The sequence below is a fragment of the Brachycentrus maculatus genome, unplaced genomic scaffold (assembly GCF_059751285.1).
Source record: "Brachycentrus maculatus isolate JH-2025_06_01 unplaced genomic scaffold, ASM5975128v1 h1tg000244l, whole genome shotgun sequence".
Lineage (NCBI taxonomy): Eukaryota > Metazoa > Arthropoda > Insecta > Trichoptera > Brachycentridae > Brachycentrus > Brachycentrus maculatus.
The window spans coordinates 2,626,361-2,644,270 of record NW_028280995.1 but is presented as its reverse complement, the minus strand read 5'-3'; the positions used below and the strand labels follow the sequence as shown (position 1 = coordinate 2,644,270).

General features: G+C 32.4%; 2 protein-coding genes across 3 annotated transcripts in view; both read left to right on the top strand.

Moving 5' to 3' along the window:
- LOC148306327 (transmembrane protein 120 homolog) overlaps window positions 1–17,910 on the top strand; it is a 369,069-nt gene that overhangs the window by 179,475 nt on the left and 171,684 nt on the right. The gene's annotated exons all lie outside the window — the stretch shown is intronic.
- LOC148306332 (ATP-dependent translocase ABCB1-like) overlaps window positions 1–17,910 on the top strand; it is a 48,151-nt gene that overhangs the window by 834 nt on the left and 29,407 nt on the right. Inside the window, exons 2-4 of one of the 2 annotated variants that reach the window (XM_088265210.1) lie at window positions 978–1,119; window positions 6,650–6,714; window positions 16,138–16,254. In XM_088265210.1, coding sequence (XP_088121336.1) covers window positions 1,060–1,119; window positions 6,650–6,714; window positions 16,138–16,254 — 242 coding nt within the window. In that variant the 5' untranslated portion in view covers window positions 978–1,059. Of the gene's footprint in view, window positions 1–977; window positions 1,120–6,649; window positions 6,715–8,821; window positions 8,926–16,137; window positions 16,255–17,910 lie in introns of those variants that run through there. The other variant, XM_088265211.1, reaches the window with a different exon arrangement.

Sequence of the window (17,910 nt, the reverse complement as noted above, 5' to 3'; positions counted from 1 at the left end):
AGCGATGTATGAGATGTTCGAACGATGAAATAAGCGAGGAATGCAAGGCTGAGATAAAAGCATTATTGATAAAATCGAGAATTCTTGATTTTATCGATAATGCTTATCTCAGCCTTGCATTCCTCGCTTATTTAACCATTCAAACATCTATCATACACCGTTTTGCCGCACATTCGTCTTAGAGATCTCATTTGGCTGCAATTCACTCTATTTTCAACCTAACTTTGTATTTCATAAATTACATTACTGACCAAAGTGTTGTATGTATATTGCGTTTAGAATATGTTATTTATATCGCATAATACAAGCAATATTTTGCATTTTTAATTTATGTTTTACTTGGTAAATACCACTTTTTCTTAAAATCTAATGTGACACGCGATTCGATGCATTCCGCGTCATTTTCAAACACCTTGTATTTATATAATTTATATTTGAAGCACTAACTTTGAGATTTTACATTTTATAATTAAAATGTAACTTTGTTTTACAATCACTATAAATATATTTTTTTCAAACCCTTATCCGCACCCCAATGGTGCATAGGGCACTGCATCATATAAACGCAGTGTTATCTTGATCGTCAACACATGAAGGAAAGATGATCAGCCCTCCGCTTCAGATACCAGTCCAGGGTAATATTGAATAAATATTAGAGTGAAAAAAATCACTTATATTTATTTGACCCCCTCCCTGGGAATCGAACCCAGGACCTCCAGTACGGTAACCGAGCATGCTGACCATTACACTACGGAGGCGGACAAATATTTTAGTAAAACTTAATTATAAATATTTTAGTATAACTTAATTATAATGTCTACCGGTTTCGAAGCTTACAGCTTTTTTATCGGTATACATTATAATTAAGTTATAATAAAATATTTATAGTGATTTTAAAACAAAGTTACATTTTAATTATACCTTATATTAAAATTAAATAGTGACTGCCGAATTTAATTAATGAAAATATCTTTTAGTTTTATTGCGAAAATAATTGTTGACAAAATGTAATCTGCTGTGTACAAAGTGTCATCTTCGTCGAACAAGGGTGCTTTAAAAATGATGGACGATCAGGGTCACAGGAAGAGACCTTCAAAACGAGATAAAGAGTACTTCAAAGTAAGTATGCATATATATTAACATACATGTAGGTACTTGCATGTTAAGTGGTATATTATTTATTAATAACATTTTTTTACTATTGAAAACTTCCAATTTTTGTGGTTCCAGGTTGTGAAAGATAAACTTTAAAAGATTGCTTGTTTTTTAACTTAGTTTTTTTCTATATTTAACCCTTCACTGCACAGTGTATCAATTTTGTTACACACCCAAAAGTTAGTGTTAAAACGTCCTTTAAAAATAGAAGCAACCATTCCTTGTTGTTACTGATAAGATACAACATTTTGAGTGTGTCCAAATACTTGATCACAAAATCTGGATTATCTCCAATTACAGGAGTTATTTTCATATTATTTTTTGACATCTCATCAAAGATGAAGAAGAATATGGAAGTCTGGGCATTTACGGGGCTTACGACCGTCATAGGCTGGTTTAAGTGATCACTTTACACACGTGTAACATTCACCAATTCTACCCATTATTGACAACCACACTACTCAAATTCTTGGAAGTTCTATATATATGAACCAATTTAGAAACTTTGTTCTTGAATCACTAGAACTTCACTAGAGACATCTATTGGTGAGATGTAAAGAAGCTTTTTTATTAAGCAGAAACTCTTATATTAGTATGTGAGATCCGAATCCTGGATTATAATCACACACATGAGAAACGCCAGAAAATACCATTTTCATTTTTATTATTAAGCTTATAATTTGACCACATAATTTATTTACAACATTTTGAGTGTGTCCAAATACTTGATCATAAAATCTGGATTATCTCCAATTACAGGAGTTATTTTCATATTATTTTTTGACATCTCATCAAAGATGAAGAAGAATATGGAAGTCTGGACATTTACGGGGCTTACGACCGTCATAGGCTGGTTTAAGTGATCAGCCTATGACGCCAGCCTTAAACCAGCCTATGACGGTCGTAAGCCCCGTAAATGCCCAGACTTCCATATTCTTCTTCATCTTTGATGAGATGTCAAAAAATAATATGATTAGATACATTCATAACTCACGAATATAGTTCATAATTTAGCCAAAAGACGCGCTATGAACGCCAAAATAATAACTTCCCTTGTCTCTCGAAGACGAACTGTCAATGCAGTCATGCAGTCATGCAAAAAAAAATTAAGCAGTGAAGGGTTAAGTTACTAGGAGCTCTAAGTTAGTGACTGCTTTAAAGGGGAGACTATTCTAGAATGACGCTTTTTTTTGTAAAAAAGTAAAAATAAATTATCCTCCTCTGTAGCACGTTTAGCTACCGTGTCGGAGGTATCTGGTTCAATTTCCTGGGGGTCAAAATAAACATAGGTGATTATTCACTATATTATTTAATTTAACCCTGGACTGGTACTTGAAGCGCAGGACTGATCACGTTGCCTTCGTAAAAATAACGATCAAGATAATTCTGCTTTAATACGATGCAGTGCCCTATGCCCCATTGGGTGCAGATAATGGTTAGAAAAAGAAGAATTTATAACCCGCTATCACACCAAAATTGACACCCCTTGTCGTGTATACTGTGATCTAACTGCGGAGTTAGTTTACCCTATTCCAAGTACTTTGTACTCGGAGCGAGAAATGAGTCGGAGCTTTCTTGCACTTGCTTAGTACCAACAAAGCAAAAAATGCATACGCGCCTAATGATACAATATTTCGACAACATGTTCAAATGCCGTATTTCAATTTCCAAATTTTCAAATGGAAATTATATGTATATTGTACTGTAGACCAGTGCTCCGCAACCGGTGTGCCGTGAGCAGGATTCAGGTGTGCCGCAGCCAAATTCAATGTAAATGACATTTTTTTTATTTTACATTATGTAATTAGATATAAATATAATTGGTCATTGGGTCATTGGTCATTAACACACAATGACAAATTATTTTTCATAACATTGTCTTTTATTTCAAAATTATAATATAATTATAAATACATAATTTTTCAACGTATTTTATGTATTAATTGTTAAATCATTCACAGATTTTTTGAGTCTACTAAGTTGTGTTTTACTGTGAAAAAATACATAAAAATTAATATTATGATAATGGTTTCGCTTAGTTATGGCATTTTCAATCAAATATTTAGTTGACTCAAAAAATCTGTGTTTGATTTAACAATTAATACATAAATTAAAATGGAGTTCTACAAATTAAATGTGAAATCGATAAATAATTTTTCAATGGTCTATAAATTTTAGCTTTAGGTGTGCCGCGGAATTCTAGGAAGAATTTTGGTGTGTCGCAGGTGAGAAAAGGTTGCGGAGCACTGCTGTAGACAACATGTAAAAAATTGTTTTTCAATAATAAAATTTTTCAAATGGTTGTTTTGATTATCTTCAATTTACAATTCACAATTTCAATTATATAATACAATACGTCCCGACGATGTTGTCGACTCGTTGTCGACGCGTCGACAACATCGTAAAATGCTGTTTTCAATTTCCAATTTGCAATTTCAATTTTATGATATAATATGTCGAAAACATGGTAAAATATTATTTTTCAATTACGAATTGTTCAAATGGAAATATTGATTATTTTCAATTTACAATTTACAATTTCATTTATGTATTACAGTATTTTGAAAACACGGTAAAATGCTGTTTATCAAAAAGAAAATTTCCAAATGGAAATATTGATTATTTTCAATTTACAATTTACAATTCCATTTATGTATTACAGTATTTTGAAAACACGGTAAAATGCTGTTTATCAAAAAGAAAATTTCCAAATGGAAATATTGATTATTTTCAATTTACAATTTACAATTTCATTTATGTATTACAGTATTTTGAAAACACGGTAAAATGCTGTTTATCAAAAAGAAAATTTCCAAATGGAAATATTGATTATTTTCAATTTACAATTTACAATTCCATTTATGTATTACAGTATTTTGAAAACACGGTAAAATGCTGTTTATCAAAAAGAAAATTTCCGAATGGAAAATTTGATTATTTTCAATTTACAATTTACAATTTCATTTATGTATTACAGTATTTTGAAAACACGGTAAAATGCTGTTTATCAAAAAGAAAATTTCCAAATGGAAAATTTGATTATTTTCAATTTACAATTTACAATTCCATTTATGTATTACAGTATTTTGAAAACACGGTAAAATGCTGTTTATCAAATAGAAAATTTTCAAATGGAAATATTGATTATTTTCAATTTACAATTTACAATTTCATTTATGTATTACAGTATTTTGAAAACACGGTAAAATGCTGTTTATCAAAAAGAAAATTTCCAAATGGAAAATTTGATTATTTTCAATTTACAATTTACAAATTATTTTTTGATATCTCATCAAAGATGAAGAAGAATATGGAAGTCTGGGCATTTACGGGGCTGACGACCGTCATAGGCTGGTTTAAGTGATCACTTTACACACGTGTAACATTCACCAATTCTACCCATTATTGACAACCACACTACTCAAATTCTTGGAAGTTCTACATATATATATGAACCAATTTAGAAACCTTGTTCATGAATCACTAGAACTTCACTAGAGACATCTATTGGTGAGATGTAAAGAAGCTTTTTACTAAGCAGAAACTCTTATATTAGTATGTGAGATCCGAATCCTGGATTATAATCACACACATGAGAAACGCCAGAAAATACCATTTTCATTTTTATTATTAAGCTTATAATTTGACCAGATAATTTATTTACAACATTTTGAGTGTGCCCAAATACTTGTTCACAAAATCTGGATTATCTCCAATTACAGGAGTTATTTTCATATTATTATAAATAATATTAATATTATTAATAATATGAAAATAACTCCTGTAATTGGAGATAATCCAGATTTTGTGAACAAGTATTTGGACACACTCAAAATGTTGTGCAGTTTACAATTTCAATTTGATCGAGTGTGTGAACTGAATCTAACTGGGTCTGGCGTTGGATAAGTTCTCCAAACCGTTTATTTACTATTCTTAAATATTTCGTAGGTAAATGTACCTTTTTACGTGTCGCTCACTCCTTTCAAGGACGTCATAAATCAAAAATCGTCAATTTTCAGTTGCGCATGTTTTCAGAATGCCCAGAAAATTTACTATATCCCAGCAAAAGCGGCATATTTTTAACTTAATATTTACCCGCTACAGGGCAGAAAGTGTTGTATTTGCATTTTGAAGAAAAGGTACCGTTTAATATTTTTTTTTTAAATACTCAAAATATTTATCAAATGGAGAAAAAACCTTCAGGTTTTACCTAAAAAGATCTGTTGCACAGTAAAAAGTTGAATAAGTGGCTTGATATTTATTTTTAATACATGGTATTATATTTTGAAACTTTTAAAACGTTCTCTTGAAAAATCAAGTTTTTTGATTTATGACGTTCTTGAAAGGAGTGAGCGATGTATCAACGGAAATCCTTTAAATGTTCATTTATTTGAATGGTTTATGTATATGTATATAGCGTGCCTATTCAAATATACGAGTAAATTTTACGTGTTGGAATCTTACACTCTAGAAATAAGGTATACCAGAAAACATGATATTACATAAGTACACTTATTTGCAAAGAAATTCCCTCATTTTTTTATAGTACTCAATCGATATGGATTTTGTGGAACCGATCTATTTCAGATCTACCCATCTCCATTTATTTATGAATAGCTCTTTTATACTTAGTTTTTAAAAAAACTTTAGTTAGCTTATATTATATTTAATACAAACTATTATTTACACTTAATTTATATTACATTCTATATATATATTTACATCTTCTTACAGTCAACAAAACATTTATTTTAAAATTCTTTCAGACTATTTTCATTCTTCATTCATTCAGGCATCTCATCATACATTTTCAAACCCTTACACATTGAACAATTTTGTGACTCGGTTTTTTTTTCAAAAATGGCAGTCTTATTTTATCCTTATTTCTAGTACTATGTTCATGGAAATTTTTGCTTAAAACTATTTTATCCCTAAAATATTTGGGTCATTTATCGTTTTTTGTCCGCCTCCGTAGTGTAATGGTCAGCACGCACGGCTACCGTTCTGGAGGTCCCGGGCTCGATTCCCAAGGGGGGTAAAATAAATATAAGTGATTTTTTCACTGTAATATTTATTCAATATTACCATGGACTGGTACCTGAAGCGGATGGCTGATCACCTTTCCTTCATGTGTAAACGATCAAGATAACACTGCGTTTATATGACACAGTGACCTATGCACCATTGGGGTGCGGATGAGGGTTTTATTATTATTATTATTAATTTATCGTTTTAAAAAAAAGTAATGACTTTATGGGCAGTGGAAGCAGGTTGATTAAGTTTATTGCAAAATAATCAATATTCTTTGACCAAAAGAGGTATTTAGTGTTTAATATGGACAGCCGTACATATTAATATAATATGCCATCACTGAGTTTTCCCGTACCGTATTGTAAGATGTGCCCTCTAGAAAGGACGTTAAGGACACTTTATTGTGAATCATAAATTGTAAATTTGTGTCATAAATAAAATAAATTGTGAAAATTATTTGTAGATGGATTCTCAAGCCACCTCAAGAACCACAGAGGCAGAGAGAGAGACGCTTATCATTGCGGAAAGGTGAAATAATTTAGTAATTTTCTTTTTTATTTATCCGAGTAACAGGTCGATGATTTCGTATATTTTGGAAGTATATTTTCTAGGGATATCTTAGTATTTCAAGACAAGCACATAGCTATAATGTTTAAATATCTTAGTTTTTCAAGACCTGCACATAGCTATAATATTTAAATACCTAAGTATTTCAATACATGCGCACAGCTCAAATATTTAAATATATTAATATTTCAATACACGCACATAGCTATAATGTTTAAATGCCTTAGTATTTCAAGACAAGCACGTAGGTATAATATTTAAATACCTTAGTATTTCAAGACAAGCACATAGCTATAATATTTAAATACCATAGTATTTCAAGACAAGCACATAGCTATAATATTTAAATACCTTAGTATTTCAAGACAAGCATAAAGCTATAATATTTAAATACCTTAGTATTTCAAGACAAGCACATAGCTATAATATTTAAATACCTTAGTATTTCAAGACAAGCACATAGCTATAATATTTAAATACCTTAGTATTTCAAGACAAGCACATAGCTATAATATTTAAATACCTTGAGCTTTGCTGTGTATAAGACAATTGACAGATATCCGGCTCAGATAAGGCATTATTTTGGCTAAGAATAAATAACTATAATAATAATTGGCAAACATATTTTTATTTTTCACAAAACCTATTTTTTTAATATTGATCTGTCATTGTGCTGATATCAGTATTATATTTTGTTTTACACAAATATGTCGATAACGTCATCGTTTTATCTTTCTATTTGATAAAAGGGACGCTAAACATTTTTAAAGATATAAAATATATCGCGACTTTATGTATCTTTGTCAGACGGCAGGAATATTTAATTTAGCACACTCAACCTATAAAGGATTGTATTAGACACGTTTTGTGTTTATAACAACCGATATAATTAATATTTTCATTCGTCATTTTCTTTTGGAAAATTCACCTTCGAAAAAACGTTGTTTTCGTAAGTTGGCAATGAATGACGTCACAGAAACCAAAGAGTTATATTAATATAGGTAACATTGCTAAATTATTGGCGGCTCTATATTTTTATGCCTATGGTCCACCCTCCCACCCCCCCCCCTCTCCTCATATTTGTATAACACAAATGGTAGTGTAGTGGTAAACATACAATCCACACTACTACTATTACATCTCTATAAACCATAGACAATAAACCATATGACGTCATAAAACATTCGATGACGGAAATTTGATGACGTATGCGAACGCACGTTTTTCGTTTTATAAAAATATCTAAAGCTTAAACCCTCATATATCCCTTATTTCTCTACATATTTCAATAAGAATGCTACCGATAGTCTTGTGATTTTTCGTATTAATTTAAAAGGTAAGGAGTTATTATAAAAATATTTTTTCAATGCATATTCTTTAAAAAAAATCAATGTGTGCGCAGAGACACGTCTGACCCCTCGCGTGGCCGATCACCTAGTGAATTGGATGTTTACGAATATTTTTTGCGCCATTTGCAAAAATTATAACATCTTTCGGTATGGTGATTAATTTTGCGCCACCCTGTATTACCAGATATCTTTAAGCGAGTGACTGCTTTCTAGGAGAGACAAATCTAGAATCTGCTTGCCAGACTATGCGGGTATGCAAACGATTGCGGCTATGTTGTTGTCACCAATGTGTCTCCAACATTCCTAAAAAAAAATTGCCTTATACCAAAGACAAAAATCTTCTCCTTCCTGCAAAATCTATTTTTTTATACTTTAATGTTGTTAATAGTTATAATAACATAAATGTGGAATTGTTTAATTAGCTTTATTTTTATTAATGTAACTATTTTTGTTAATGTAATGTAATGTTTATTATTGTTAATGTAACTATTGTTTATTATATACTTTTTTTTTAATGTAAAGCTGTACAATTCGCGAACAAATAAAAAAATCCTTTCTAGTTTTTCGCGATAAGTAAAAAAAGGTTTTGGTTTTAATTAAGTGTGAGTAGATTATGTGATTTTATGTCTGCCTTATCATTTTATCTCGCAGCCGATAGCGGACATTTTGTTACCGATACAAAAGATATTATTTATCAAAAAATTAATATTCGTATATCTATACGTTTATCTGAATGTACCCTCATTACTGAAATTGGTGTAATTTTGCAAACAGCGAGTGTTTGAGTGATACGAATTTCTTGGTGTTCTCTCATTGCATTCAGGTAAAAAGATCATTGCTATTTGATGTGTGAAAAATAAACGTTCGAGTCAATTCTGACGCGTACAATAATTTTCTTTGTTCGATACCACGATATGAATTATCATTGAACAGGGTTTGCAAAAAATAACGAAGCTAAGTGAACGCCACAGCAAAATACTTGCAAATATAGCTCCGGTTTGAAAAATTACTTCGCGATATACGAATCGGAGTGATTATAAATTGCTAAACTTTATTTTGTCAGCCTCCGTAGTGTAGTGGTCAGCATGCTCGGCTACCGTACTGGAGGTCCCGGGTTCGATTCCCAGGGGGGTTAAATAAACACAAGTGATTTTTTCACTCTTATATTTATTCAATATTACCCTGGACTGGTGCCTGAAGCGGAGGGCTGATCGCCTTTCCTTCATGTGGTCATGATCAAGATAACACTGCGTTTATATGATACAGTGCCCTATGCACCATTGGTTGCAGATGAGGGTTTTAAGAAGAAATTTATTTTAATTATAATATCACTTGGTAAATATCGCTATTTCTTAAAATCTATTGTGATCTATTGTGCTGTGTTTCGACGAATTCCCACATCATCATCAAACACCGAAAATGATGCGTATGTGCGCTTGTGCACTACCCGGAATTTCACCGTCCGGCAGTCTGGTTAGCATGATAAAACGGATGATTGGCTTGGATTGGCTTGTGATTTTGGCCATCTTTCTTCGGATCGGTGCGTGTAAATTCGATCACGCTAAACTGTCGTAGTGTTTTATTTCAATAAACCGAACTGCCGGACGGTAAAATTGCGTGTTGTGCACAAGCGCTCTAAGGGCGTTTGTCCACTACACGGAATAACACGGAATTTTACCGTCCGGCACGTCAGTTAGCGTTTTAAAACGATGATTGGCTTGTGCTTTTGTCCATCTTTCTTCGGATCGGAGCTCTTGATCGATGCGTGAACACGTTGCGCGTACGTCTGCCGGACGGTAAAGTTCCGTGTAGTGCACAAACGCCCTAAGTGAGCTTGTGCACTACACGGAATTTTACCGTCCGGAAGTCCGATTTTGAAAAATAAAAGCAAATAAGACAGTTTAGCGTGATCGAATTTACGCGCAACGTGTTCACGCACCGATCTGAAGAAAGATGGAATTCATCAAAATGGTAAAATATGGTATTGTAATGAATATTTAAATGATATTTGAAAACGTATATTTTTTAGTAAAAAGCTTGACATGAAGTGAGTTCCGGAACCTTTTTTGTTTAAAAAAAAAGCCCTCCTAGGATGCATAAAAGACATTAGTTTTGATTTTCGTTAAACGATTTTGTTTTTTTTTTTAATGCTTTAATTTGACGTTTCATTATGTCGAAAATGCAGAAATTTTCATTACAAATGAATTGGACACACGATTAGTTACATAATCCATTGTTAAATTTTTTGTTAGATAACGTTCATTTCTATTCATTTCGATAATACGATCAAACACTCGTGCGACGCAAGGTTGAAAAATAGCGTGTAATTATATAACGCGTGTAGATAACACTTTACTCAATAAGTCTGACATGTCGCTCACTCCTTTCAAGAACGTCATAAATCAAAAATCGTTAATTTTCAGTTGTCCATGTTTTCGGAATGCCCAGAAAATGTACTATATCCCAGCAAAAGCGGCATATTTTTAACTTCATATTTACCCGCTACAGTGCAGAAAGTTTTTGCATTTTAAAGAAAAGATATTGTTTAATCATTTTATTAAATAAACTAAATATTTTTCAAATGGAGAAAAAACGTTCAGGTTTTACCTAAAAAGATCTGTTGAACAGTAAAAAGTTCAATAAGTGGCTTGATATTTATTTTTAATACATTGTGTTATATTTTTAAACGTTAAAAACGTTCTCCTGAAAAATCAAGTTTTTTTATTTATGACGTTCTTGAAAGGAGTGAGCGATATGGCAACACTTTTGATAGTTCTTCTTCATCTTCAAACTTTTATCCTCATCCCAATGGTGCATAGGGCACTGGATCATATCGCTGGTTAAATGCCAAAGGGCCACAAGGCGAAAACGGTTAATTTTACGAGAGAAGGAGAGCCCATTAAAGTTTTCATAGTAATATTTTAACTTTCTTTTACAAATCTATAAATGGTACATCTATGTGTTATATATCATTTGATGCGTATTTTAAAGTTTTATTAATTTATAACTAAGAAATTGCAGCAGCTTGCATCTTCAAAAGTAAAATATAGTAAAATGTGACATGAGTCCATTGTATTATAAACGCATGTGTTATCTGGATCATTAACGCATGAAGGAAAGGTTATCAGCCCTCCGCTTCAGGTACTAGTCCAGGGTAATATCGAAAAAATATTAGAGTGAAAAATCACTTATATTTATCTGACCCCCCCACCCCTGGGAATCAAATCCGGGACCTCTAGGACGGTAGCCGAGCGTGCTGACCATTACACTACGGAGGCGGACAACGCTTTCCATTGCACTACCTTTTGATAGACCAATGTGATTTCTGGGTAGGATCATTCTTCAAACGATGTGTGTCAAAATTTCATGGCATTCTGACGCTTAGTTTACAGGTTGCAGTGGTTTTAGCGACTTCACTTCAAATTTGTTAGTTAAATAGCACAGTGTGAGTGATTTGTATGATAAACATATTTATAATAACCGTACAAGTAGTCCAGTAGTAAAAAACTATCGAACCGTCACGCTGCTTCCCCGCGGGGGTAGGCAGAGAAAATAGAACGTCACACCACTCTATCTTTGCAAACAATCTTCGCCTCTTGCACATTCTCTACTGCATATATATATATATATATATATATATATATATATATATATATATATATATATATATATATATATATATATATATATATATATATATATATATATATATATATATATATATATATATATATATATATATATATATATATATATATATATATATATATATTTATATATATATATATATATATTTATATATATAGGTCAGCGTTGTCCGCTTCTGTAGTGTAATGTTCAGCACGCTCGGCTACTGTTCTGCAGGTCCCGGGTTCGATTCTCGGGGGTGGGGGTCATGTGTGTGTGTGTGTGTGTGTGTGTGTGTGTGTGTGTGTGTGTGTGTGTGTGTGTGTGTGTGTGTGTGAGTGTGTGTGTGTGTGTGTGTGTGTGTGTGTGTGCGCGTGCGCGCGCGCGTGTGTGTGTGTGTGTGTGTGTGTGTGTGTGTGTGTGTGTGTGTGTGTGTGTGTGTGTGTGTGTGTGTGTGTGTGTGTGTGTGTGTGTGTGTGTGTGTGTGTGTGAGTGTGTGTGTGTGTGTGTGTGTATGTGTGTGTGTGTGTGTGAGTGTGTTACATAATGTGTTAGTTGTTGGGGTCAGCTCTCCTCGTCCTCAGGTTGTAGGTCCTTTAAACATAACCAAATAACGTATGAAACGTAAAATTATATATTATATTAACGTGATGACATAAATAAATTCCAAGAATAGTCAGAAAGTCAACTTGAGTCAAAAAACCAACAATGATGGATGGTGTCATCGACATTATTTGCACTCAGTGATCGAAACCGTATCTCGAGACCTAGAAATCGTCACATGATAAATACCTTAGTAAATACAACTAAATCGCAGATATATATCTTATCTGGAACGATGATTGATATTCTCTCTGCCCATCCCTTCGGAGAATCGGGGTGATGGTTAGTTAGTACGAGGAAAAAAAATCATGAATCCAAGAAAACAACTTTTTATTTTGTTTATTATTTCGAGAAATAAAAATACTTTGTGTTCTGATTCACTCACATTTTTATTAACCAACTAGTTTCGGCAACAACCTGTTGCCCTCTTCAGGGTTTAAGGGCAACAGGTTGTTGCCGAAACTAGTTGGTTAATAAAAATGTGAGTGGATCAGAACACAAAGTATTTTTATTTCTCGAAATAATATATCAATATGATCCACAAAGTTAATGCTTTCAATATTCAAAACGTTATATTTTGTATTTCTTGAATGTTTTTCGCAGATACTTTGTGGCACATTTTATAAACTTTTTAAAATTAATTCGAATACTGGTTTCGTTAATAATCATTCCATTATCAGGTCAAATGTAGACTGCGTTATATTGCCATACCACAACGTTAACAATGCTTTTAATATACAAAATATAAACTTTATAAAATTAAATTGTTTTAACCACTTTTTATTGGTACGCTTTATTCAACCGGTTTCGACAAGAACCCTGTCATTATAAAGCTTTATGTACTAAATTATAAAACATTGAAATACTCATAATTAACCGAAATTAATATAAAGTTTATATTTTGTATATTAAAAGCATTTTGTCCGCCTCCGTAGTGTAATGGTCAGCACGCTCGGCTACCGTTCTGGAGGTCCCGGGTTCGATTCCCAAGGGGGGTAAAATAAATATAAGTGATTTTTTCACTGTAATATTTATTCAATATTACCATGGACTGGTACCTGAAGCGGAGGGCTGATCACCCTTCCTTCATGTGTAAACGATCAAGAAAACACTGCGTTTATATGATAGTGCCCTATGCACCATTGGGGTGCGGATAAGGGTTTTATTATTATAAAAGCATTGTTAACATTGTGGTTAACATTGCCATACCAAAAAGTCAAAAACAAAGTTGTTTGATTTTGTAAAGTTTATATTTTGTATATTAAATGCATTGTTAACTTTGTGGTATGGTTATATTGCCATACCACAAAGTCAAAAACAAAGTTGTTTGATTTTGTAAAGTTTATATTTTGTATATTAAATGCATTGTTAACTTTGTGGTATGGTTATATTGCCATACCACAAAGTCAAAAACAAAGTTGTTTGATTTTGTAAAGTTTATATTTTGTATATTAAATGCATTGTTAACTTTGTGGTATGGTTATATTGCCATACCACAAAGTCAAAAACAAAGTTGTTTGATTTTGTAAAGTTTATATATTGTATATTAAAAGCATTGTTAACTTTGTGGTATGGCAATATAACGCAGTCTACATTTGACCCGATGATGGAATGGTTATTACGAAACCAGTAATCGTGGGGTATTTTTAAGTGGTATTACACAAGGTGCACGATGAATGATAAGGAAAGTGTTTTAAAACAACTTTAGTTACTTGATTTTACGACACTATTGCAACACCAATCGTAATGTATGGAAGAGAAGCATGGAGTTGGCAAAAGAAGGATGAAAGTAGACTGAATGCAGCCAAAATGACTTCTCTCAGACGAATGTGTGGCAAAACGTTGATCATAGATGTTCGAATGGTGATTATAAGGAAAAAATGCAAGGCCGAGATAAGCATTATCGATAAAATTAAGAAAGTTGTATTATGACGGCGTGGACATGTGAATCAAATGAGTGAGAAAATAATAGTAAAATAAATTTATGAGACGAATGTAGTTGGTTATAAAAGCAGAGGAAGACCGAGGAAAACTTGGCATGATTATTTCCAAATACTTGAAAGTGGTCTTGTTGGGAGTTGGAATAATCGGTGGGTATTAGTTATGTATGTGTCCGCCTCCATAGTGTAATGGTCAGCACGCTCGGCTACCATTCTGGAGGTCCCGGGTTCGATTCCCAAGTGGGGTCAAATAAATATTTTTTCACTCTAATATTTATTCAATATCACCCTGGACTGGTACCTGAAAGTGAGGGCTGATCACCTTTCCATGTGTTAACGATTAAGATAACACTGCGTTTATATGCAGTCCCCTATGCACCATGGGGGGCGGATAAGGGTTTGAAGAAGGAAGAAGATGTATGAGGAGATGCGTGGATGTAGAAGAAGCGAAGACTGTTTGTAAAGACAGATTGGTGTGTCGTTGTATTTGTATTTGCGATGTATTTGTATGCGATCGAATAAAAAAAAAACGAATAAAATATCTAAAGGTAAGGAAAAAGTCGACTTTTAATTCGATTACACGAGCTACCAAATAAAAAATAAAAAAATCGAATCATCTAGCGACAATTAGTCAGAAGAGTGACGATTCGGCATGCAAGCGTTAAAAAAATAGTAATTATCACCGTGTTGTGCAATATTTTCGGAATGTAATACCGTGAATCACGCGTAACATATAACGTATAAACGTATCAATGATTTGTTTTTCGATAAAAAAAATAACAAATGAAAAATGGACTGTTACCTAATATATTTTCCAAGACTCTCTCATGTCATAGTTATATTTAAAAAAAAAAAATATTGATCAAATAATAATAATAAAACCCTTACCGCACCCCAATGGTGCATAGGGCATTGCTTCATATAAACGCAGTGTTATCTCGATCGTTTACACATGAAGGAAAGGTGATCAGCCCTCCACTTCAGGTACCAGTCCAGTGTAATATTGAATAAATATTAGGGTGAAAAAATCACTTATATTTATTAAACCCCCCTGGGAATCGAACCCGGGACCTCCAGAATGGTAGCCGAGCATGCTGACCATCACACTACGGAGGCGGAAAAATGGACTGTTACCTAATATTTCTTCCAAGACTCTCTCATGTCATAGTTATATTTAAAAAAAAAATATTGATGAAAAATGTCTCCTAAATTACATAATTTTAAGAAAATTTTTAATTATCTCACATCTCAACAAAGATGAAGAAGAATACCTTATACCCTTTACTATGTGTGTCATGTAATGCAAAAGAATTTAAAATAAAGAAAAAAAAAATCCAAGTTTAGGCACTTACAGGGCTTACGACCGTCATAGGCTGGTTTAAGTGACACGCGTAACATTCATGTGTGTATTTACATTTCCTCACAGTACACAAAACATTGATTTTTAAATTCTTTCAGACTCTTTTCATTCTTCATACATTCATATATATATATATACCACATCTTAAAAACCACAATGACATTCATTATTTTAATTCTAAAAGTCACTTTTTTACCAGTGGGAGCAATTAAAACGCAACTTTAAAATATTGAGAGTGTCTATTATTCAAATTCAAATAAACAATCAATTTTAATTTGAAAGCTAACCTAGTGAACCATTTTTCACTAGGTTAGCTTTCAAATTAAAAATGGGTAACCCATTTTTTTCTGGGCCTCTTACCCCCTCTAGGCCACCAGCGCTCACGAGGGGGCGTTTTCGCCCATTTTCAAAAAGACTGATATACATGGTGATATTCACAAAGTATAAATTAATTATAAAAAACATAATTTTCAACATTTAATACACCCCTGTGTTTTGATTTCAGTTCTCCCGGAGGACACCTCACGAGAGGAGAACAACCAATCAAGATGAGCAAATCATACACTATAGGCAATGGCGACTCGGGCGGGTTTAAGAATGATAAAGGTCCCTTGGATAACGTGTAAGTAAAGAGAAAATAACTGCACCACTGTAAAATTTAATACTTTATAATGAAATACCTAGCATATTATACTGGGTATTTTGGAGAAGAACGCATACACAATGAAGAAGTGCATAAAGGTGAAATCGAACATAATAAATTATTTATAATGATAAAGGTTCCTTGGACTATGTGTAAGTAAAGAGAGAATGACTGCACCACTGTAAAATTTAATTTTTTATTATGAAATACCTAGCATATTATACTGGGTATTCGGGAGAGGAACGCAGAGTGTACTATGAACAAGTGCATAGAGGTGATATCGGACATAATAAATTATTTATAATGATAAAGGTTCCTTGGATAACGTGTGAGTAAAGAGAAAATAACTGCACCAATGTAAAATTTTATAGTTTATAATGAAATACCTAGCATATTATATTAGTTATTCGGGAGAGGAATGCAGAGGGTGCTATGAACAAGTGCCTAAAGGTGATATGGGACATAATAAATTATTTATAATGATAAAGGTTCCTTGGATAATGTGTAAGTAAAGAGAGAATGACTGCACCACTGTAAAATTTAATACTTAGAATCATATTATATCAGGTATTTATTTAGGAGAGGAACGCTGAGTATATGACAAACAAGTTATACATATAGAACATTAAATTATGTATTAATAATTATAAAGGTCTCTTGGATAATGTGTAAGAGAAAATGAGTACACCACTGTAAAATTGTATAATAAAATACCCAGCATATTATAAAGGTATTTGGGAGAGGAACGCGGAGTGTACGATAAACAAGTATGTAGTGATGATATGGACATTAATTTAATAATGATAAAGGTCCTTTGGATAACGTGTTAATAGAGAGAAAACAATTGTACGACTGTAAAATTTAATACTTTATAGTTAAATACCTAGCATAATATACCAGGTATTTTGGAGAGGATGCAAAGAGCTTGATAAACTAGTATATGTATAGCAAGAGCAAATTAATTTGTAATTATCGGTATGAAGAAATATAAACAAATAAATAAACTGTTATGCTTTAAACAATTATTAATAAGATTATCAATAAATTAGCAATTGTGGAAAATCCCATTAAGAACATTAAAAACATATCTCTTAAAATAATAAAAAAGCATTATATAATACATTTAATCAGCAATGATATCTGACACCTTAAGGTAGACAGCTAGACATACTATTTTTTTTAAGGCTTTTCACCCTTCTAGAGTGTGAGTTCTAGCCAGTGTTGAGTTATTTTTCATTTACACTTTTTACATTTGAATTTTAAAATATTGGTATTCTTGTCAGTGGGGTTAGTTTTATTAGTGATATTATTTTGTATAGTGAGTTATGTTACATTTATCATACACCTTTACATATTTATAAATTAATTTGAAGAAATTTACATATTATTTTATATATAAGTTGGTTAGGGTGGGTTAATAAGGTTTGTTCACCTCCATAGTGTAGTGGTTAGTGCGCTAGGCTACCATGCTGGAGGTCCCGGGTTCGATTCCCAAGAGGGTCAAAAATAAATATATTAGTGATTTTTCAGTCTAATATTTATTTAATATGACCCTGAACTGGTACCTGAAGCGGAAGGCTGATCACCTTTCCTTCGTGTATTTAATGATCCAGATAACACTGCTTCTATACGATG